Below are 22,075 nucleotides of genomic sequence, written 5' to 3' on the forward strand. Positions count from 1 at the left end.
AATGGGGGCGCGCTATAACAGAGGGTATGGGAAGGGCCTGGAGCCACAGCAAAGGGGGCCTGTTGATACTGGAGGAGCAGAGTGGGGAACCAAGGAGGGTTTCATGGGGATGAGCACCTGAGCATTTCTGCCAAGTTCATTCATTGCACAAATACAGAGTGCCAGGCACTGAGCAAGATGTTTCTTCCCAGAGTTAACAAAATGGATGTGGTTCCCATTCTCATGGAGTGGGCATCTTGTTCCTGTTCCGCAAGGCAATGCAGGCAACCTGAGAAGACCCTTGATTTATTTTTTCATGTACTTATTCAAACATGAAAACTTATTTAGGGCTTGCACCTTGGGTACAGGGCTTGCCACTGGAGGAAAGGGGTGCAAAGATGAATACCTCACCCTGCCTTGTGGGGCTCCTCTGGTGGGTAGACAGGGATATGCGTAGATCCTCATAATGGTGCGCCAAGCGTGCTAACAGGGATGTACCCAAGTCACTCAGCATAAGGCACTCAGAGCTCAAAGCACTGTGCTCAACCTGGAGCAGCCAGGGACCACTTCCAGTAGGAGGCGGCATTTGAATCATCTTGAAGACAGAGAGTAACAGCTGACAGGTAGACCAGGTGCAAAAGGACATTCCAAACCTCTTCCAGGCCACAGTGAGATCCTTGAGTGATAGGAGTTGAAATGGAAAAGAAATATGATTCCAGGAATCTTAGAAGGAAGAGCCGATTCTACAGTCTGCAGCCAAGTGCGTGATTACAGAGGCAGATGGAAATCCATAATTTCAAGACCAGCCTGGGCAACGTGATGAAACTCCATCTCTACAAAAAAATAAAGAACTAGCCGGACATGGTGGTGCGTGCCTGTAGTTTCAGTCGTTTGGGAGACTGAGGCCAGAGGATCACTTGAGCCCAGAAGATCAAGATTGCAGTTAGCCACGATCGTACCACTGCACTCCAGCCTGGGCAGCAGAGTGAGATCCTGTTTCAAAAACAACAAACAAACAAACAAAAAACACAGGTTTCAGCCACGACCATCTGACATATGGTCATGGGACATTCTGGAGAGTGAGCCCAAGGCTGCAGTCCACTCAAAGGAGGTTTCAAATCCTGACACCATCTTGCTCAGTTGAGTCCTCTGCCTCTCTGATTCCAACTAGGCTTCCCAGCTAACCCCAGCCAGGCCCAAGGGTGGCTGGAGGGACCCAGACCTTCAGTGAGGGCATCTGCCCAACATCCTAGATCCCCACATCTACACTGGCTAGAGCTGATGGCAGCTTTCCCTTTAACTTGGGTCTGAGCCTTCCAATTCAGTCTCCACTAGCTAGCTTTTGTTATCTGTGTTGCCCGTCTGTCCTTGAGGGCATTTGAGTTTGCAGCCCTTGGCCGAGCCTTTACAGAGACGCTTCTGCAGCCTGACACCCCACTGTGAACAGCAGAGGCTTCCGCAGAACCCAGCCCACTCATCTTCGTAGAACCCTAGGAATTAATAGCACTGTGCTGTATCAAGTAGGAGCAGGGGCTCAGAGGTGTTAGTTGTGCTGACCAACATGGCTTGGCTCTCATGGTGGGGGTGCAGGAGCCCAGGCCTCCTCTGTGAAGTCTGGTGCCCCCAAACAAAGCCTGTGGCCTACTTGGGTGGCCCAAACCAGGCTGCCATGCTCCCGCCCATCACCCACCCACTAGCCACCGTAGGTCTCAGCCTCATCACCTTGTGCTCTCTCCCTGCAGGGGGAGCTGCTGAGCCCGTGCCGCTGCGATGGCTCGGTCAAGTGCACCCATCAGCCTTGCCTCATCAAGTGGATCAGCGAGCGGGGCTGCTGGAGCTGCGAGCTGTGCTACTACAAGTACCACGTCATCGCCATAAGCACAAAAAATCCTCTGCAGGTACGACCCAGGGCTGCCCGGTGGGGATGCTGGGCCTGGGGCTTCCACACCACCTGCTTCAGCAGGAGGCTTACTTCACCTTAGATTCAGGGCAGTTTGAGGGAAAGGAAGGAGATGGGCTGGGTGGGCAAGCACGGTGGGCGGCGTGGGGTAGGAGGGGATGAAAGGATATTTGTGTTTTCTCTTAAGCTTCAGCAAGAAGAAGAGGAAGAGATGGAACAAAGAGAGGGAAATAGATACAGAAGGAAAGAAGTGTGGAGAATCAGATAGAAAAGGGAGAATAAGTGATGGATGAATAAATGAATGCAGAAAGGAGAGGAAGAAAGAAGGAAAGGAAAGGAAGAAATGAAGGAGGGAGAGAAGAAGAAGGAAAAGAGAAGGGCCAGAGGGCAGAAGAGAACAGGAAACAAAAAGACAGAAGGTGGGAGGGGTGAGGAGAAGGACTGAGATCAAATTATGGGCAGGTAAAGAAGAAATAAAGACTGGGTGTGGTGGCTCACGCCTGTAATCCCAGGACTTTGGGAGGCAGAGGCGGGTGGATCACGAGGTCAGGAGATTGAGACCATCTTGGCTAACATGGTGAAACCCCGTCTCTACTAAAAATACAAAAAATTAGCCAGGTCTGGTGGCGGATGCCTGTAGTCCCAGCTACTCAGGAGGCTGAGGCAGGAGAATGGCATGAACCTGGGAGGTGGAGCTTGCAGTGAGCCAAGATCGAGCTACTGCACTCCAGCCCGGGCAGCAGAGTGAGACTCCGTCTCAAAAAAAAAAAAAAAAAAAGAAGAAGAAATAAGAGTGGACTTAATGGCTCTTCTCACACATCAATGTGCATGTAATTGATCTGCAGTCTTGTCAAAATGCAGGCTATTCAGTAGGTCTGGAGCAGGACCTGTTGATGCTTCTGGTTCAGAGACCACTCTTCCAATGGCAAGGGACAGAGGTAAAACAGAAGAAACAGGAGAGGGAGGCAGAGAAAAATGGGAATATAAGCAATAAGAAATAGAAGAAGGGGAGAGAATATTAAAAAGCTATCCTGGAAAGGCAGGTAGGACCAGGGTGAAATGAGGGCCTGCCACACAGATTCAGACAGAACTTAGGGCTCCTCTGACTGCCCCCACCACTCTATCCCTGCCCTGACACACCCATTGTTCCCAGAGGAGCTGGCAGGCCTGTGCTGCCCTCACAAATGCCCCAAATCAAGCAGCTCTCCTTCGAGGCACACACACATACAGAGAGCATTTTGCTTCTGAAAATACCTCCACATATGCATGATCAGCCAATTAAGCTGCCACATAATCAATTAGTGAGCACGAGCGTGAGGATGGGGACTTCAGCTCGTGGCACAGTCTCACTCCTCCTCTCTGGGGTGGTGGTGGAGGGGGGAGTCCTGAAAGCCCAGGAGGTGTAATGGGGGTTGGGGGGGGGTTGGCGATGGGGTCTTTGTATGGAGGAGCAGCTGGAAGCACCCACAGCTATGGTGTCCAGGTGTTTTGTTTTACACCCCATGGAGTTTTACATGGGGCAATCCCAAGAATGAGCCTCTGTGTGTATGTGTGTTGCACACACAGGTGTGCTGGGCTTGTGGGGCATTTCTGGAAGGTAGCACTAAAAGCCCCAGGCACCTTAGCCCTCTTAGTAGTATACCAAGGGGTCATAAAGAAGTGCCTTTCCCTGCTGCTGGTTCCATCTTCAATTCATTTCAAAATCTCAAAGTGTCTTAAAATAGCAGTGTCACGAGACAGCTGACTCCACATCCTCTGGGCTCCAGCAGGGGTCTGAATGCATTAACCCTCCCCTTTCTTTTCATCCAGCTCAAGCCTCAAGAAAGGGTCAGATTCCAAACCTGTGAACCCAGCCCAAAGCACCCTTCCTTGGCTCTACCCTTGGCTCATAAAGTGAAAATGCATTTAGGGATAACTTTCTCCTGGGGGTAAAAAACGAAAAGGTTATTCTAATCTCCCAAGTCAGGTAAGCAAGTGGCAGTGTTAGCAATATGAATCTATGAGGATCCATATGCATCTATTCCTGAGACCCTACCCTGTCTTCCACTGTGAGTTTCTTGACATTCACTGGTGGAGGCTCCCTCTGATTCTGTTGCTCCTGGAAATGCAATGGTGTGTGCTCAGAAAATGCCGTCTCACTTCTGGATAGCACTGGAAGAAGGAAGTAGTTTGGATTAGAAGCGATTTTGTGTGGTTGTGGTCCAAAATGTCCCAATTGTATGTCCTGCACTCCTCAGGTCCAGCAACATGTGAGACAGCTGCCTACTCAGCACAGTGGGCAACTTCTGGGCTGCTATGCCCCAGCCCGGCTGGATCATCTACAGTGTAGGATGGAGCTGGCAGGCCCCACCACAAGTGGGTGGAGCGATGGATGGGAATCCCAGGACTGCCTCTGCTACCAGAGTGGGGAAGTTCCTTCCAGGTCTCCTGGTTATCTTACCTCCTGGTTCATGCCCCAGACAGAGTCATGAGAAATAGGTCAGGCATGGTGGCTCACACTTGTGATCTCAGCACTGATGGAAGGCTGAGGCTGGAGGATCACTTCAGGCCAGGAGTTCAACACCATCCTAGGCAACATAATGAGACCCTGTCTCTACAAAAGAAATTAGCTGGGCATAGTAGCCCATGACTGTAGTCCCAGCTACTCAGGAGGCTGAGGCGGGAGGATTGTTTGAGCACAAGAGGTCTATGTTGTAGTGAGCTATGATTGTGCCACTGCACTCCAGCCTGGGTGGCAGAGCGAGATCCTGTCTCAGAAACAAAGAAAAAAAGTAGTGAGAAATAATACACTATTTAGTGTCCTATGGGGCATCAGCTTAGCGACCCTCTAGAAGCAATATTTCCAGCCAGAAGAACCACTGAGGAAGGAGGCACAGCATGGCTCTGAGGGTCTCAAGGCTTTGTGGCTGCTTCCTACCCTCTCTTTGTTACATCTGAATTGCAATTATTAATGAACATTTAGTTAGTGCTTATTAGGTGCCAGTCAGTGTTCTAAATATTCACATATATTGTATAATTCAGTCCTGAAAACAACCCAGTGAAGTGGGCACTATTATTTTTCCTAATCTACAGATGTGACGATGGAGGCACAGAAGGGTTCAGCAACGTGCCCAGGCTGACACGGCTACTGAGTGGTAGAGTGGATGTGGGGGTCTGACTCCTGGGTCCAGGTCTTACCCTCTGCACAGGCACGTTTGGGAATACCCCCGCCTTGACACGCTGATCTGTATTTTTGCTGAAACGTCATTAAGAACGCCCTTCAAAGCACTGGTTTAAGAGTGATTTCATTTCACACAACACTCTAGGAAGCAGGAAAGACCAATTATTTCTATTTTACAGAAAGGAAAGTTGAGGGTCCTCATGATTTCTTGACTTCTCCTAGGTCAGTGCGTAGGAGCGGAGCCCAGTCAGGATCGGGCCATCTGATCCCTCACTCGGTGCTCCTTCCTGTTCTAAGACACACAACATCCGGTCTCTGTGCTCTTCCCCTTGTCTCTCCGTTCACTGGTGCTGCAGGATGAGAGTTCAGGGGATGGAGAAACCTCATGATACTGAGATCAGAGTGGGGATCTGGTGGCAACCTGGTACCCCGGGTGCCCATCTCCCCCTCCCAGCCCTCCTGTGAGTTTTCAGAGCTCACTCACTCTCTGCTTTCTCCGTCATCTCTGTGGAGCCTCATATGGGACAGACAGGAGGAGAGTGCCTTGTCCATAGCACCCCACCCTGCTTCTTCGTCACGCTTTACACTGCAGTCAGAAGCCCCATTTAGGTTCCATAGCTGGCTTCAGAGCTGGTAGAAGGGGTTTTAGGGATGAAGAGAAGCTTTCTGTGCCTCTATATTTGGCATTTTTGAAGTCTAGAGGAGCAGGAGAAAGTGAGGATTATGGATGCCTCAATGGTAGAAACAAAAACTCAGCCAGAAGCCCTCTTTCCAGGCAGCAGGGCAGGCCCTGGAAAAAGCGTTTGTTGTGCATGAAAGAAGTCTGTATGATGAAGTCATCTTCTGGAAAATCCTTTCATTATGTGTAACCCTAGGCAGGGGAAACAGTGGAAAATGTAAAGCCCCAATTACCTGTAATGGAGCCTATCTGTATAATTAAATGTAGAGGCTCATGTCCTACGTCTGGACCAGCAAGTGAAATGCTTCCCTACAGTTACAATTCCCTGGGGGCCACCGGCCAGGCCAATCCCAGCTACAGCCAGAATGAATCAATGCTTCCATCCAGGTCTCCCTGTTGGCAGAGGGAAAATAGTCTGCCTTTTCTCAGAGTTCAGAGTGAAATGCTTTCTGGGGGTGTTCTTTGCAGAGTGTTATGCAAATGTCTCCAATTGAAAGATGTCCTTCCCCCCACTTTCCCAAATTTGATCCTGTCAGTCCTCTGCATAAAACCATTCATATCATCACATCTACACTTAGGACAAAGCACAAAGTCTCTGCATATTCTACAAGGTTCTGTGTGATCTCTCATTCTTCCTTTTCCAGTTGTCTCACCCCACAAGCTCTTTTGCTGTCTCACTCCACCCACTCTTATCTTCTCCCAGGCTTTTATCCTTTCCATGCTTTCTTCTGGCACAGGCCTTTGCACATGCTCTTCCCTCTGCTGGGAGCAGTCTACCCTCCTTTCATTGCCTAGTTGACTAGTAACCTAGTCAACTCAAGCATCGCTTCCTCTAGGAAGTCGAATCCCCCTGTCACCGGCTCTCACTGTGCCGTGTTCCTCCCTGACTTACCCTTGATGAATTGCATGTGCAAATAATTATATTGTTGTCTAAGTTCCCTAGACTATAAGCTCCATAAGGGCAGGCACCTTGTCTGTTTTTGCCTAGGGCTTCATTGCCAACACCTAGCATAGTGGCCAGCACATAGAAAATACGCGATATGTATTCCTTGAGTAACTGCATGAATAAACCCCAAGCTAAAAATCTAACTCCTGACTCCTTCAGACCTATACTGCCTGGACCAACCATAGAATCATAGAATTTCAGTGTTGAAACTCATCCACACCCTAGCCTTTAACCCATCTGTCAATACTGCTATAAGCACAGGGCTTTTTCTGTTAAAAAATGAAATAATAGTGTTGATATACATTCAGTAAAATAAGCTGTTTTTCTTCTCTCTTCCCACATCTCATTCCCTGGTCTACTGAATTGGTAACCTCTAGCATATAAATTAAGTGGCATGCAAGGTGATGTTGTAGAAAGCAAGAAACAAACAAACAAACAAAAATCAAAAACAAAAAAGCCTGTGCACTCTCAGCACCTATTAGTTAGAAAATAGACTGTGTTTCTCTGAAAAGAATCATCTGGGAGCAGGCCAGGCGCGGTGGCTCACACCTGTAATCCCAGCACTTTGGGAGGCCGAGGTGGCAGATCATGAGGTCAGGAGATCGAGACCATCCTGGCTAACATGGTGAAATCCTGTCTCTACTAAAAAGTACAAAAAAATTAGCCAGGCATGGTGGCGGGCACCTGTAGTCCCAGCTATTCAGGAGGCTGAGGCAGGAGAATGGGGTGAACCTGGGAGGCGGAGCTTGCAGTGAGATCATGCCACTGCACTCCAGTCTGGGCGACAGAGCAAAGACTCCGTCTCAAAAAAAAAAAAAAAAAAAGTCAGGGGGCCTAGAACACCACCCTCACTAGCTCTGCATTTTCATCATTCTCTCCATTTCTCTGTCTATATCATAATCAAGTCTAAGGGTCTTCCTTTCCAACCATGCCCACCTAGAGCCCCCTCCTTACAATTAACTGTGATCATTTGGTGTGATAGAGATTTTCTCTGCATCTAAAGTTCAATGTGAAATTCAGAAACCTGCAAAATGCACATTGTACCACAGGTTGGAAAGCCCTGGCTTAAATCTTAAATCAGAGGTGGGCTGTTGGAGCAGCAGACGGAAGAGGGGTGGGAATGGGATGAGGGCATCCAAACGACTGCTAACTGGCCACTCTCTCCCCCACAGTGGCAGGCCATCTCTCTGACGGTCATTGAGAAGGTTCAGGTTGCAGCCGCCATCCTGGGCTCCCTCTTCCTCATCGCCAGTATTTCTTGGCTCATCTGGTCAACTTTCAGCCCCTCGGCAAGATGGCAGCGCCAAGACCTTCTCTTCCAGATCTGCTATGGGATGTATGGCTTCATGGACGTGGTGTGCATAGGTGGGTCTGGGGGCTTGCCTCCATGGGAAGTGGGGAATCATGTGCTCGTGGGATGGACAGATCCCTCAGGATCCCCCATTGTGGGAGGCTGAAGCAGATATGGCCCCAGGCTTGAGACCTCTGAGCTCAGGAGAGGCCAGAGGCTTGGATTCAAGGAGTGGATGGGAAGGGGGAGGAGGCAGGGAAAAGAAGGAAGATCTAGATATTTCCCAAACAAACCTGTCTGCACGGTTGAAGATAAAGATGAGGCTTGCCTCTAGGAGGATTTGAGAAAAATTGTTAAGTCTATGCACCTCAAGCAGGGTGTGCATGGCCTCCTCTCCACTGTGCACCCTACACTGCCAAGCATGACAAGGGATGCCTGCCCATTTCATTCCATTCTCTTCACAGCAAACTGCCTAGAGACAGCCATGGTTGAATCTGCTCCCACTCCCTGCCTTATTCCAGCTTTCTCTAAGCCTGTTTCAATGCCGTGAGTTTCTCTAGTCCAGTGGTTTTCCAGCTTTGTGTAGTACTGGGGCCTCACACACAGCTCCAGGCTCCCCCATCCCAACCAGGGAATGGAAAAGGAATGTTGCACAGGGAGGCTTCAAATTCTCACTCCTGTTTCATCATGGCATCTGTTCTTTTATCTATTTACATGTATTTCTGTTCCAGATAAAGTTTTGTTTAAAAGGTTTCAGTGTTTTAGAAAAAAAAAAATTGGAACCCACTGCTTTAGATCCTACTCCTTCCCTGACACCACCCCCAAGTTTGTGTTCTTCCTTTCTTCCACCATGTAGCTTTGGTGGTGGAGGGCTGGGTCTTTCCCCTCCCTCGCCCAACAGATGATTGTGGCTCTGTTGCGGCTCTGAAGACACGGTTCAAGCAGCTAAGGAGGTGGGGAAGCTCTGGTCAGACATCCCACCCTAGAACTCTCAGGTTATCCCCTAAGTCACAGTCCTGGGAACATTAGAGTTCCACAGTTATCCTCTCTGGGCGTTATTAGTATATTGTATTAAATATGCTACACTTCTCTGTTTGGCAGAAAAATATCTATTAGCTAGAATTTGGCTGGGCTGATGTTTGTGTGAATTTCTTTGGAGTTCTTTAATATTAGGGATCAGAAAAGCCTGGAGACTTACATACTTGTTATAGTAGCCAGATACCAGAGATGCTGGAACTTGTAAACTTGTCTAAGCCATCTTGCTGTCTCTCCAAGTTAGCTAAACCAATATATCAACTCCAAGTTCAAGAGTCTTTTCATTATAACACCTAGGCAGTGAGAGAAGCAGGCGGCCCAGGTTTGGAGGACTATGAACGGGGAACAATTTGACATTGATGCATTCTAATTTCCTTCCCCCTCCCACCAAACTCTCCTCCTACTCCTGCTGAGCCCTGGATTATTGATGCCAAAAGCCAGGTGTGTCTCCATATGGAGGTTTATAGCAGCTCTGGCATGGAAGGGGGAAACAGTGGAGGGGCCCCTCTAGCTGCCCTTCATTCTCCTTCAGGCAGGCTTTAGATCAGTCTCTGATGTGTCCTTCTATGAGACATGCTTTCCTGTCACATGATGTATTAGTCAACTAGTCAGCACTGGCTGCAATAACAAACAATTCCACAAATCGCAGTGCCTTACAACAAACATTTATTTCCCATTCAGGGGTTTGGAAGATGGCTTTGGCTCTGCTGAGGTTGGCTGGGTTTAACTTCTGGTTGTGCATTGGGTTCAGGCCTGCTCTGAGTGTCTCCTCATGCTGGGACCCAGGCTAAAGGAGCAGGGACTACTGGATGTGCTGTTTTCCTGGTTGAATGCAGAAGCACAAGAGGGCTTGGTGGAAACTTGCAATGCATCTCAAAACATCTGCTCAGAACTAGTGCACTGTCTGTTCTACCCACAGCCTATTGGCTAACACTAGTCATTAGTAAGTCCAACATCAATAGGGTAACCGGGCAGGGAAATATGTTCCTTCCCTGAAGGGAGCATGGACAAAAGAGAGGAGGATAAATACCTGCTACCACCAATGGCTCTACAGATTTGAAGACCGAATTGAACATAGAAGAGACCAGGTCATCAACCAGTCTAGTTTGCTTGCTTTGCAGCTGAGAGAACTGAGGCTCAGAGAGAGGAAATAATCTGCTCAAGGTTCTTATCTGGGATTAAAAGCGAGTTCTCCTGACTCACAACCCAGTGCTTATTCCATTAGCTCTCTTGCACCACATAGCAGGAGTCCCATGGTGTGACCTATGGGAAACCTGCCACCTGTGACTTTGAGTGCACCTGGGCCCGCTCACAAGGGGGCTGTCAGGCATAGGTCTGTTTCCTGTGGCTCTGGGCCTCCCAGTGCTCCTGCTCAGGCTGGCCCGGTGCTCTGGTCTCTCCTTCTCGTGGTGTTTCTCTCTGAATAGGGCTCTGTGCCATCTCTCCTCCTCCTCCTGTTTCTTGGCTTTCTTCTAGCTGCTTGCCTTTTCCCTGGCCCACTTCTATCTCTCTCATTCTTTTTCTTACACACATGTGGCACTCAGTCCTTCAGTTTATTGGGAGAAGCAGAGTGGGCTGACTATTGAGAGTTTTCATTGTTTTCCTTTCTTCGGAAAACATAATAACCCAAGATGCAAAAGCACACCACAATTTATCCATTCTGTGCTGACAAGCCAGTGACTGCTTGGAGACAGCTATGGGATGGGAGAGGGAATGCAGAGGGACCCTAATGGCTTTCAGTGTCATCGGAAAGTGGTGAGATCTATTGACATTTAGACCATCTCACCTTTAAGGAGTTCAGACCGCTCTGTCATTGTAGTGATTATAATAAGAACCTAGACCATTTCAGAGCATGACTGCGGGGGCAAGGATTCGTCTTCCCATTTTTCAGATTGTGAAATTCTGAAACAGAAGCATTTGTCTTAGGCTGACTCCCACAGCGGAGTAGGACTCTCAGTTCAGTGTTTTCCTAGGAGAGGCTGTCCGCAGGGGAAAATGCTGGGAGAGGAAATAAAAAAGAGTAATATGTGATTTTGCAAGAGAGGGGGACGTGCCAGGCAATGGTGAGAATCCACAAATCTTGGGGTTGTGATGATGGGGATTTTGATGATGGTGAAATGATGATAACCAGTAGTGATGGTGGTGGTTTGAGGGTGAAATTCAGCTTCTCCTTCTGTGCAGTATTCTGTCCAGTAGAGGGAAAATGCATCACACTGCACAATTGGGTGCAAAAATATCCACTTTTTGGGGGCTCTCTGGAGGGAGAATCGGGTAAAGCCTGCAATTCCTGCCAGGGATATCTTTATTTGTAGGCTCAACTAGACATTCTGACTCATGGGGACTTCCAGAGAGCACACTTGGCATTAGATTCACTCAGGGCAATGTAGGACAGGAACTACAGCCTCCAGGATGGCAAGTCGGGCTTACCTCTGCAGGGAGTCGTCACCGCACTCCACCTCCTAGTCCCCGGCTATTCTCTTGGCTCCCAAACAGTAACTCAGGAGCAAGAAGATGAAACCCACAACCATGGGTATAGGATCCACCTGGGCATCATTTCCAGGGTTCTTGCAGAAGTCATATTCAGTTCAGGTCACTGTGCTCGGGGAAGCCCAAAGCCACAGGCTCCCAGCAGACATTCCCAGTAAAGCACCCATCAACCAGGGGTTGCCCCCACCTCAAGTGATGCTGTAACACAGCCAACACTCCACCTTCATCAAATTTCCAGAATGCCAACCCAGGGTGCAGTTTGCTTTGAGAGAAGGAGAAAATGTCCCCATCACCCCTCTCCCACCACCTCCTGCCTCCACCTATGAACCTTGACCTCTGGCCACCCAAACCAGATTTACTGAACCAATGAGAGACAGAGAAGCTAGAACAGGGAACAGAGACCTGGCTGGGACTGCCAGAAGGAGGCACAGCGTAGTCTTCTTGCTGCACAAAGGCGGAAACAAAGGCAAGAGCCACAGGAGGCATCTGTCTTACATTTGAGACATGTAACAGTTTCAAAACCTGATAAGTTAGCTTGCTTCCATGAAAAAGGGGGAAGCTTCCCTTCCAGAAGTCCTAAGAGAGTGGAAGAAGACAATGTGAGTGGGAAGAGGAAGAGGAGGCTCCCTGGCAGAGAGTAGGTGGAAGGGATTTCAGCAGAGGGGCATCTTCTCAAGAAATGCTAGTTGAGGAAAACGTTGACAAAAAGCATCAATATCCATAGGCCAGAGCTCCTTGGGTGGGTGGAGCAATTCAGCACCTGAGATAAAAATGTTATCATCAGGAGAAAAGAAAATGAGTCTGGCCCTGTGTTGGCTCAAAAGGCTACGTAAGAGAAGAGGAACAAAACCGTCTGCTACGATGAGTCTCTAGACTTTCTTTATATTTCAGATACCAAGGACAATTTGTTCATTCCCTAAGACTGTTAAATGGCCACAGATAGGAAAGAATATGAGTAAACATAAAATGGATGATTTTAACAAATCGTTAACAATGCATTTACCTTTCCTTTTGGAGCGGTGTGCTGAGGGACAGCTCATGAGAGTGGGAGGGACTCCAAGGAGAAACTTCACGGAACGCCAACAGCAGCTCTGCAGATATGCCCTGCCAGGAAGGCAGGAGGATGCGGTGTGGGACACTGCCTGCTTGCTGCTCATGGAGCCGCTTCAACCCCATTCACAGCTGTATCCATCCGACTGGCTCCTAGAGATCAATAAGAAGACTCCAGAGCAGTGACTCTCGGAGAATGGCTCAGTGCTTACCAAAGGATTTTGCCTGAAATGATTGCCAGGAAAGTCTGAGCTCCCTATTTGATGCAGCACAGCTCCAGAGTTGAGGATGGTGTCTTTAGACTTCCTTATACCAGAGGGTTGTACAATTACTGATACAAGCTGCCTCGACAGACAAAGCATCTCTTAGCTTAGGGTCCTAACTTTCTAGACTAATGCATACCACTGTGAAAGCCAAACATAAGTTGCTTTGGATGGAACAAACTGTGACATCCCTGCAAGAACAGAGAAACTGATTAACCCCAAAAGATAAGCAAGATAAGTATTAGGATGCATATGTAACAGGTGAGGAAAGGCTTAAGTACCTGTGCTCCAAGTCACACAGCTAAGAAAATGGTGGAGCAGAGGATTGGACCAAGAACCTCTGGCTCTAATTCCAAGGTTCTTTCTACTATCTGTTTCTTCTCTGATTGCTCTTTAAAACTGCAAATGCAGAGCTTGGTTGGGGAGGCAGGTTGGGGGGAGAAATTAGTCCAGTAATATTTTGACCCTCACGATAACTGCTGGTAACAATCAGAAATTAAGTGAGTCCCAGCTGCTCCTGTCTTATATTCAGGGTTTGGGAGGTTAGCCATTGTTGCATCTCCTTTTTGATTGTGCTATTTTGACATCAATTGAGAAAGAAGCCTGAAAAATTGAGATGAAATTTGATGGTTTATCCCCCTATAAGACACTCTAGTGAAAGGTTCTTCAGGTGGGAGAAGCTAAATCTAGTTACCATGAACTTGGGGAACCCATTCATTCATTAATTAAAAAATATTTATTCAGGCCAGACACAGTGGCTCACGCCTGTAATCTCAGCACTTTGGGAGGCCAAACAATGTATTTACCTTTCGTTTTGGAGCGGTGTACTGAGGGACATCTCTTAAAAAAAAAAAAAAAAAGAGCCGAGTGTGGTGGTGTGTAGCTGTAGTCCCAGAGACTTGGGAGGCTTAGATAGGAGGATCACTTGAGCCCAGGAGGTCAAGGCTGCAGTGAGTTATGACAGTGCCACTGTACTCCAGTCCGGGTGACACAGCAAGACCATGTCTCAGAAAAGAAAAGAAATTATTCAGAGGAACCTGGGTATATACACTCAAATGAGAGAGTCACCTGCTTTCAAGAATCTTTCTTCTTTTCGGGATGCAGACAAGGTAATCACTGAATCCCATATAATAAGAACTGGGACTGAGGTCCGAACATAAGAATGAGCGTGAACCCAGGAAAGAGGAACTTGAGTCAGAGCGGGTCATATCCATTCCTTCAGTAGCTTTTGTTGGCTGCCTCGTTTTGTTCCCAAAACTAGAGAACATTCACAAAAAGATGAATAAGACACAGTTCCTTGCCCTCAAGGAGCTCATAGTCTACAAATAAATCACAATTCAGGATGGGGTGTACACAGTACAGAGGAAGGTAGAGCAGAGCAGAGAGCAATTGACTCTCTTGGGGGAGTCCAGGAGTGCTTCTTGAAGGAAGGAACGCTATCCTTAAACTTGTTTCCAAAGACAAATCAAAGTTCATCCAGAACTGGGGGAAAGAGCATTTCAGGCAAAGGAACTAGCATTGTATGGAGGTGCAGAGACATGCATGAGCCAGGTAGCTCAGGAAATATTGGGGAGTCTTTATAGCTCAATGCAAATATTTTGGCTGGGAGGTGGGTGATGGGCAAGGGGCTTGGAGAAGTTGGCCAGGCCAAATCCCACAGAGTCATGGGTCATGTGCTAAGGCACTCAGATTTGACCCCACTGGTGGTGGGGAGGCATTGATAAAATTTCAAATGGGGAAATATGATCAGATGTGCATTTTAAATTGAACTCTAGCAACTATGGAGAGAATGGGTCAGAGGTGGACAGAATAGGGAAGGGAAGGACTTTGTTGGAAAATGCTTGTAATAGGCTAAGCAAGAAATGAAGAGATGCAACACAGTGGCAGTGGGGAAGAAGTGTAGGGAAGACCTTGAGAGGTACTTAGGATGTAGATTTGATAGGGTTGTTTGGGTCCCTCTCAGGAGAGTGAGAGTCCCATGGTGTGGCTTGAGTGGGGAATGGGCACCATAGCAGAGCCTGAGAAAGGGATGGGCAATGGATAGAACAAAGGACAACCAAAGGGTATGTCCTTAGCAAAGGCACCAAAACAAAAGGACTATCTTAAGTCTAAAATCCAGGTAGAGAGGCAAGAGCCTCTCTAAGCCAAGAGTTTGTAGTAGAAGAGAAACAAGACACATGGAGTACATTATGGAATACAAGGAGGAGAAGGCAGTACCGAGAAGGGGTCTCTTTGTCAGGGTAGAAAGAGGGAGAGGCCTTTTATAGCACACAGGTGGTCCCCTCTTGTGACATAGAGGAAGATGTTGACGGCACTGGTCCTGTTCTGACAAGAGTTGGTGACTGATGGGGTTGGGGCTGGTGGTAAAAGAGGGTTAAAAATCTCTGGTAGGCCAGACATGATGGCTAACGCCTGTAATCCCAGCATTTTGGGAGGCTAAGGCAGGAGGATCACTTGAAATAAAGAGTTCAAGACCAGCCTAGGCAACAGAGTGAGTCCTCATCTCTACAAAAATTTAAAAAATCAGCCCTGCCTAGTCGTGCACACATGCAGTTCCAGTTACTCAAGACGCTGAGACAGGAGGATCACTTGAGCCCAGGAGTTTGAGGTTATAGCGAGCTGATTATGCTACTGCACTCCAGCCTGGGTGACAAAGTGAAATTTGTCTCAAAAAAAAAAATCTCTGATGGATGCCTAGGTTTCTGTAGGCAGTTGGATAATGAGGCTTGAAGACGGATTTGGAAGTGAACAATAAAACGTGTTTGAAGCTGTGGGTTTTGATGAGATACTGCAGTGCTCAGAGAGTAGGTGACTGAGGACAGAGGACCAGGGGACACTAACCAAGTAAGGGACGGGTGAAGATAGAGAATGAGAAAACAATAGGAAGGACTGAGTCACAAAGGCCAGAGTGGTGGGTTTCCCAAGTGGCAGCCATGCTACAGAATGGCCCAGGGCTCCGCTTCTTACTAACCTTGTGACCTTGAGGAACTGGCACTTCTCTCTGCTTCCCTTTCCTTGTCTATGAAATAGGATAATAACACCATCATCAGAGGGCGGTTCAGAGGTTTAACACTGTGGCAAATGTAAAGGAGTGTGCCCTTGTAATTATCAGGGACTAGGTAGGAAGTGCTTGATCAGAGTGGATTCCCTCAGAGGGAACACTCAAGAAATGTTTGCCAAAACTGTTATAATCAGAATGCAGCCACAGCCTAGATATAGAGATCGCCTGAACCTGTGTCCTCACGTAAATAAAAGTCTGCTCTTATTTGGAGCAGAGCTTTTTCTTGAAGGTTCTTGGTTCCCTCACCCGTGTCCCCTCAATGAGAAGATCTGATTACATCTAATGTCCTCGTTCCACCTGCCTCCTCTTCTGCCATCTCTAATGACGCTGTCCTCTGCTGCAGAGAAGCTGACAGAGCCTCCCAGCAAACAAATGGGGCATTCTCTGCTCCAGTGGGTCAAGTTATTGGGATTTAACAAGCGCAAATTAATTAAGGGCTTTGGCACCAAAAAAACCATTTTTTTTTTAACTCCACAGAAGTACGAGATTGGACACCAAATAGTCAACTCTGCAAAAATGAGGCTCTCTTCTTCATCATGTTTGTTTTTAACTTGTGATTGAAATGGGGTCAAGGGAAGGAAGGAAAGGAATGTTCCTGAGATTATTTCCAAAGCTTTAAAACAGTAGAATATGGTAATCAGCAAAATTATAGAAAGTTTTGTGTTTTTTTTTTTTAAGCTTCCCCTGTGTGTGGTCCCCTGAGGTTCTTTTCAGTGATTTAAAGATGCCTAGCCCCTGTCCTCTGAGATGAAGGAATTTAAATCTCATTTTATATCAAATAGGCAGAGGGTGGGGGCAGCAGGATTGTACAAACATTTTTCTTTCAAACCTAATTTTAATCCACATTAACTACAAAAACATATATATGCTACAAAAATTCCTTCCTCTCCTCCTAGCTATAAATGACTCTACCTGTAAAACCTTTTAATCTCCTGATTAGGAAACTTGGAACATTTGTTGGAAGCAGCCTAGCAGTATAAGAAACTAGAAAGCAGATCTAGGTCTGAAGACCAGAATAGCCACTGTATTAGTCCATTTTCACACTGCTATAAAGAACTTCCCTGATACTAGGTAATTTATAAAGGAAAGAAATTTAATTGGCTCAGTTCCACATGGCTTGGGAGGCCTCAGGAAACTTACAATCATGGCAGAAGTGGAAGGAGGCACCTTCTTCACAAAGCAGCAGGAGAGAGAAGAATGAAGGAGGAATTTCCAACCACTTACAGATCTTGTGAGAATTCACTCACTATCACAAGAACAGCATGGGGGAAACCGCCTCCATGATCCAATCACCTCCCTCCCTTGACACGTGGGGATTACAGGTCCCTCTCTTGACACATGAGGATTACAATTCAAGATGAGACTTGGGTGGGGACACAGAGCCAAACCATATCAGCTACTAATCACCTCTATGGCGTTGGACAAGTTACTCCCTCTCTCTCCAACTAGTTCCTCATCTATAAAATGAGAGGGGTGAACCCAACAACCTCCAGGTTCCTTCCAGATCTGACATCCCAGGATTTTGATGTCACCTCCACACTGAGATGCCAGGGCTTGCAGAGGCTGACACTTGTGGCCATGGGCCATCCCCAGCAATGTTGGGCTGGGCCACAAAACTGACATGAGAAGCAGCAGCTGCAGAAACTGGCGAGATGATGCCCATCCACATTCTGTTACTTGCATGTGGCTTGTCTGGTTTTCTAGATTCCGTGTTAACTCCTTCCCACCCACCGGAGCCTCCTGTGACAGCCACCTATCTCCACAGCCAAGTGACTGGATGCTTAGAGATGAAGATGACTGATTTAGAAGCAGATGCGCCAAATCAGCATTGTCCCCTTCCAAGGAGACCCCTCGAGATGCACTTCATTTATGCCAGTTGTGCTGACAAAGCTCAACATATTTTAGGAATATCTCTTGGGAACTCCTTTGGCACAGAACAGATTCAGGAGTGGTCTGTCTGTTGGCAGTGGGTTTGTGACTAGAAATAGCCCCAATTTGATACGTAAGGTGGATGCTCAAGCCAGATAATAAATTTTGGGTACAATATGAAACATGCCATCAAGCCACAAACTTCTTTTCTCATGTGGCCCCTAACCTAGAGCTATAGGTATGTTAGCTAGGGTATATTCAGCAGATATAAAAAAATAAGCCCCTATGTGTCAGTGGTTGAACCCAATAGAAGTTCCTGAGCAGTAGGAGATTCTCTTCCACACAGCAATTTGGAGGCACAAGCTCATTCCATCTCTGGGCTCCACAGGCCCCTTGGGCTGCTGAGTCTTTTGCCTCCAGCTAATAGAAAATTAAAGAAAGCGTGAATAAGTCATCTTCTGCCCCAGCCCTGCACACATTTTCTCTCAACACCCATTTCTGTTTTCTTTGTTTTTATTTTTTACTTGTATTGGGCAAACCTCATTCTATAAAATCAAATGAAATGAGTGCTCCCTAGACCCATTTCTTAAATGCTGGCCTGGCTTGTGGTCACATTCAGTACTAGTCACCTGGTCTCCCCTTGGTGCAGAAAGCTAGACAATGTAATTTCTTCTCAGTGGCAACTTTATACCAAGGAAAGGGAGCATGGATTTTGGTGGAGAATTAGCCATCTCTGTCACAGAAGGCCAACCCCATTGAGCAATTTCCGGAAATGTTCTGAACTGGGATAGCCCAACAGGAATAAATACCCTATTTCCAAAGGGCAATCCTTGGGATTTTAAAAGACAAAACTCTTGCTTCGAGACAGAAAGGTGTTGGCAGGTTTACCTAAATAAACTACTTTTGTAACTTTATGATAACTTTATAATAAGCTTTGTAATTTTATAATAGCTCATGTGATGTGCAGCCTGGCCATACCTGTGTCCAGTATAAAGATGCACCCTGGAGAATACTGGGCAGGTGGTAATGTTGCCAATCTGGCCTCTTCCAGCAGCACCCCCTGAACCTACCCAAAATAGCTGGTTATATTCATTTCTTTCAACCCTTGCCCAATATGTGCTTTGGTCCAGGTTCTTAACAGGGGTGGGCACTGGAGGAGTGGAATCTGGAAAATGGGTGGTTGGCAATGCTAGAGCTTCAGAGTGAGACACTACTAAGCCTCACCCCATAGCTGTCTGACAGTGGGGAATTCTACGGGGGAGAGTATCTCTCTGTGGTTGGAGAGGAGGCACCAGTATGAGAATCAGTTGGTCTCTAGAGTGCTTTTAAGCTCTGGCATGTCATTCATCTATAGAAAATGACTTGACTGAGGGCTGGGGAGGAGAGCAGTCAGGAGATGAAAGAGCAGGTACTTTTATTGGGGACGAGGTTGCCAATGAAGAAGGAAGAAGAGAGATGAGTGGGCTTTTCTTGTGTCCTGTGATCTCCCCCACAATAATCAATACAATGTGGCATTGAGAGTTACATGTGTCCCAGGCACAGTACCAGGTATCGGCATGCAGGACTCATTACTTTATTTAATCTCATAACAACCCTATGAGGAAGGGTTTACGATGAGAAAACTGAGTCTCAGAGAGAGAGGAAGTCCCTTATCTAAAGACTCAAGGTGAGTAAGCGGCAAACACTCTGAAAGCTTAATGAGAATACACACTCACTAGTAAGTTAACTTAGTTGTGGGGCTCGAAGGTCTTTGGATCTAGGAGAGGAAGTACTTATTTCTTCCATTTCTTCCCATGTTCATGTCTATGGCATCTGGAAGTAGATTACTTTTTAAAGTTACTTATAACAATTTTCGTGATCAAAATTTAGAGCTTTCTTTGAGGGATAAAAACTATGTCCTAGCCTAGCAGTCCACACACAGGCAGCATCAGTCTCACCTGAGGTTTCTTAGGAATGCATATTCTCAGGCCTCAGCCCAGAGCTACTGAGCCAGTAGTCCTTCAGGGTTGCAGCCTGGGAATCTGTCTTAACAAGCTCTTTGGGTGATTCTGATGCACAATAGAGTGTGAAATGCAGCTGGGTGCGGTGGCTCATGCCTGGAATCCCAGCACTTTGGGAGGCTGAGGCAAGAAGATCACTTGAGTTCAGGAGTTGAGACCAGACCGCAACATGACAAAACCCTGTCGCTGCAAAAAATACAGAAATTAGCTATGCATGGTGGTGTGCTCCTGAAGTCCCAGCTATTTGGGAGGCTGAGGCGGGAGAATCGCTTGAACCTGGGTCGAGGCTGTAGTGAGCCGTGATTGCACCACTGCACTCCAGCCTGGGCAACAGACAGAGACCCTGTCAAAACCAGTGAAACCCGTGAAACTGTCACCAGTGAAAAGCACTGGTCTAGAGTTGTCAGCAACTTTTATGTCACTTAACCCAGGCCACTAGCAGGACATGGAGTGGGGATGGGATTCTGATGACCCATGGAGCTTGCAGCTTTATGAGGAAGAGGAGCCCCGGAAGGTGGAGAGACATTGGAAAGATGGAGACAATTCTTCTAGAACTGGATTTCCCACAAATACAGCCCAGGGTTGGGTGCATTGTAAGTGATCACTAAAACCATTAAATTAAGTTTTAAAAAGCCAGAAAGGACTTAATCAAAACTTGTTGGATTTCTGATGTTACTATTTCCATTATCTCCTCCTATGACTTTTCTGTCTCTGTTCACCGGCAGCCTTTTTTCCTAGTCGAATCCAGTTTATTTCTCTATCCACTGACATTCTCTATCCCCCTTCCCTTTTTCCCACCTCTTCAACTTTGGCCATGTCACCTGCTCGTATCAGATGAGCCCCAGTCATCTTCTCCTGTTTTTTCAATATGCTGCCACCCAAGGAATCAATAAGAAATTTGTAGAGCAAGGAGCAGAGGAAGGGCTGAGAAGAGCGGCTTTGAATGAGGTAGTTTGTGCTTTTCCCTCTTTTGCCAAACAAGCATTATCTAGAAAAACAGGTCCACCTTCCTCGCCTTCAGCCAGCTACCCATTAAAATGGTTTACCTACTTCCTGAACACTAGACAGTTAGATAATTGGAAAGCAGCATTCACACCAGAAATTTAAGTCACGCTCTTCAATCAGGACAAAATTGTCTGATCAAGAAGCTAATTGAGAATCAAGTGTAATGGCCCTTACTGGAAAGAGTGAATTTGGGGCTTCAGAAGATCCTGCTTCTCTCTCTCCAGACCCCATCTCTTCCACTGTACCATTACACTCCACACTCCTGGTGCTGTGTTAGCTGCTGGAGATTAACCAGACCTGGCTCGGTCCTCGAGGGGCTTACAGTCTGGAGAGAAGAGCATAGCAATGTTCAAACAAGGTTTGTGGGATAAATGGACAGACGCATGGCTTCAGGGCCAAGGGTGCATAGGCACACATTCAAAAGGCTGGCAGAGATGATGGGAGTTGGTACAATCGGGAGAGGGTGAGAGAGTGGGACAGAAAGGAAATCTCTTTGCTCAGCATCTGTCAGGCCAGAGCAGAGGGTCCACCAGTGATCTTCAGGAGATTTAGTACAAGGTAATTTGAGTGTCTGGTTGTTTTCCGCTCCAGGAAGATGGTCCTTCCCTTCATTAGATCCTCAAAGGGGTGTGATCCAAACAAAGAGCTAGAAACCCCCGAGACTACCTCTTTCTCGATGAATCTTGAAGAGTTGTTGAGTGAGGCGTGATTTCAGACACAGTTGGAACACTGCGGGAGAAAGTGACTGTATGGGTGGCTCTGGTCTCTGAGAATTGCAGCCTGTTGGAGACTGAAGAGGCTCTGAGGTTTTGCACCAGGAGGCCGGGTTCACTCATTGCTGTTTGCTCCGAGCCAGCTCCTCCCCTGGATCCTCAGTGGCTGTGGGATGAAGCCCGCCATGCGATCATCTCACCCACCATCACAGGGCCCAGCCCCTGGCAGCCTCACTCTCTGCACCAGCATCCCTTTCCTGCTCAGCTCATCCCTACATCTGAGCCTGTCTTCCCAGCCCTTCACCGTGCCCCACTGCACCTCATGGTCCCTCATTAGCAACCTTCTCTCTGCGCGTTCCCTTCATCTTTCCTACCTGAAGCATGGCTGTGTCCTGAGAACATTGTTTCCCTCATGCTGGTGGCGGCTGTTCTTTCTCCCATATACCGTGTCCTGTGGGGTCTGGAAGTGGGGTCCATGTCCTTCTTGATTTCCATCACTACTCGAAACTACTTCTCTTCCTTCATCCTTCAGAAGCCCCAGCCCCTTCAAAGTCTGTCTTCCTTCCTTTCTTTCTTCCTTCCTTCCTTCCTTCCTTTCTTTCTTTCTTTCTTTCTTTCTTTCTTTCTTTCTTTCTTT

General features: G+C 47.3%; 2 protein-coding genes across 2 annotated transcripts in view; one reads left to right on the forward strand and one right to left on the reverse strand.

Annotated features, from left to right (window-relative positions):
- RPL37A (ribosomal protein L37a) overlaps positions 1 to 22,075 on the reverse strand; it is a 308,451-nt gene that overhangs the window by 209,400 nt on the left and 76,976 nt on the right. The gene's annotated exons all lie outside the window — the stretch shown is intronic.
- MARCHF4 (membrane associated ring-CH-type finger 4) overlaps positions 1 to 22,075 on the forward strand; it is a 113,576-nt gene that overhangs the window by 85,402 nt on the left and 6,099 nt on the right. Inside the window, exons 2-3 of the mRNA XM_050751277.1 lie at positions 1,722 to 1,877; positions 7,837 to 8,029. Of these exons, the coding sequence (XP_050607234.1) occupies positions 1,722 to 1,877; positions 7,837 to 8,029 (349 nt within the window). The remainder of the gene's footprint in view (positions 1 to 1,721; positions 1,878 to 7,836; positions 8,030 to 22,075) is intronic.

Source organism: Macaca thibetana, chromosome 12 (assembly GCF_024542745.1).
Source record: "Macaca thibetana thibetana isolate TM-01 chromosome 12, ASM2454274v1, whole genome shotgun sequence".
In the NCBI taxonomy this organism is placed as follows: domain Eukaryota; kingdom Metazoa; phylum Chordata; class Mammalia; order Primates; family Cercopithecidae; genus Macaca; species Macaca thibetana.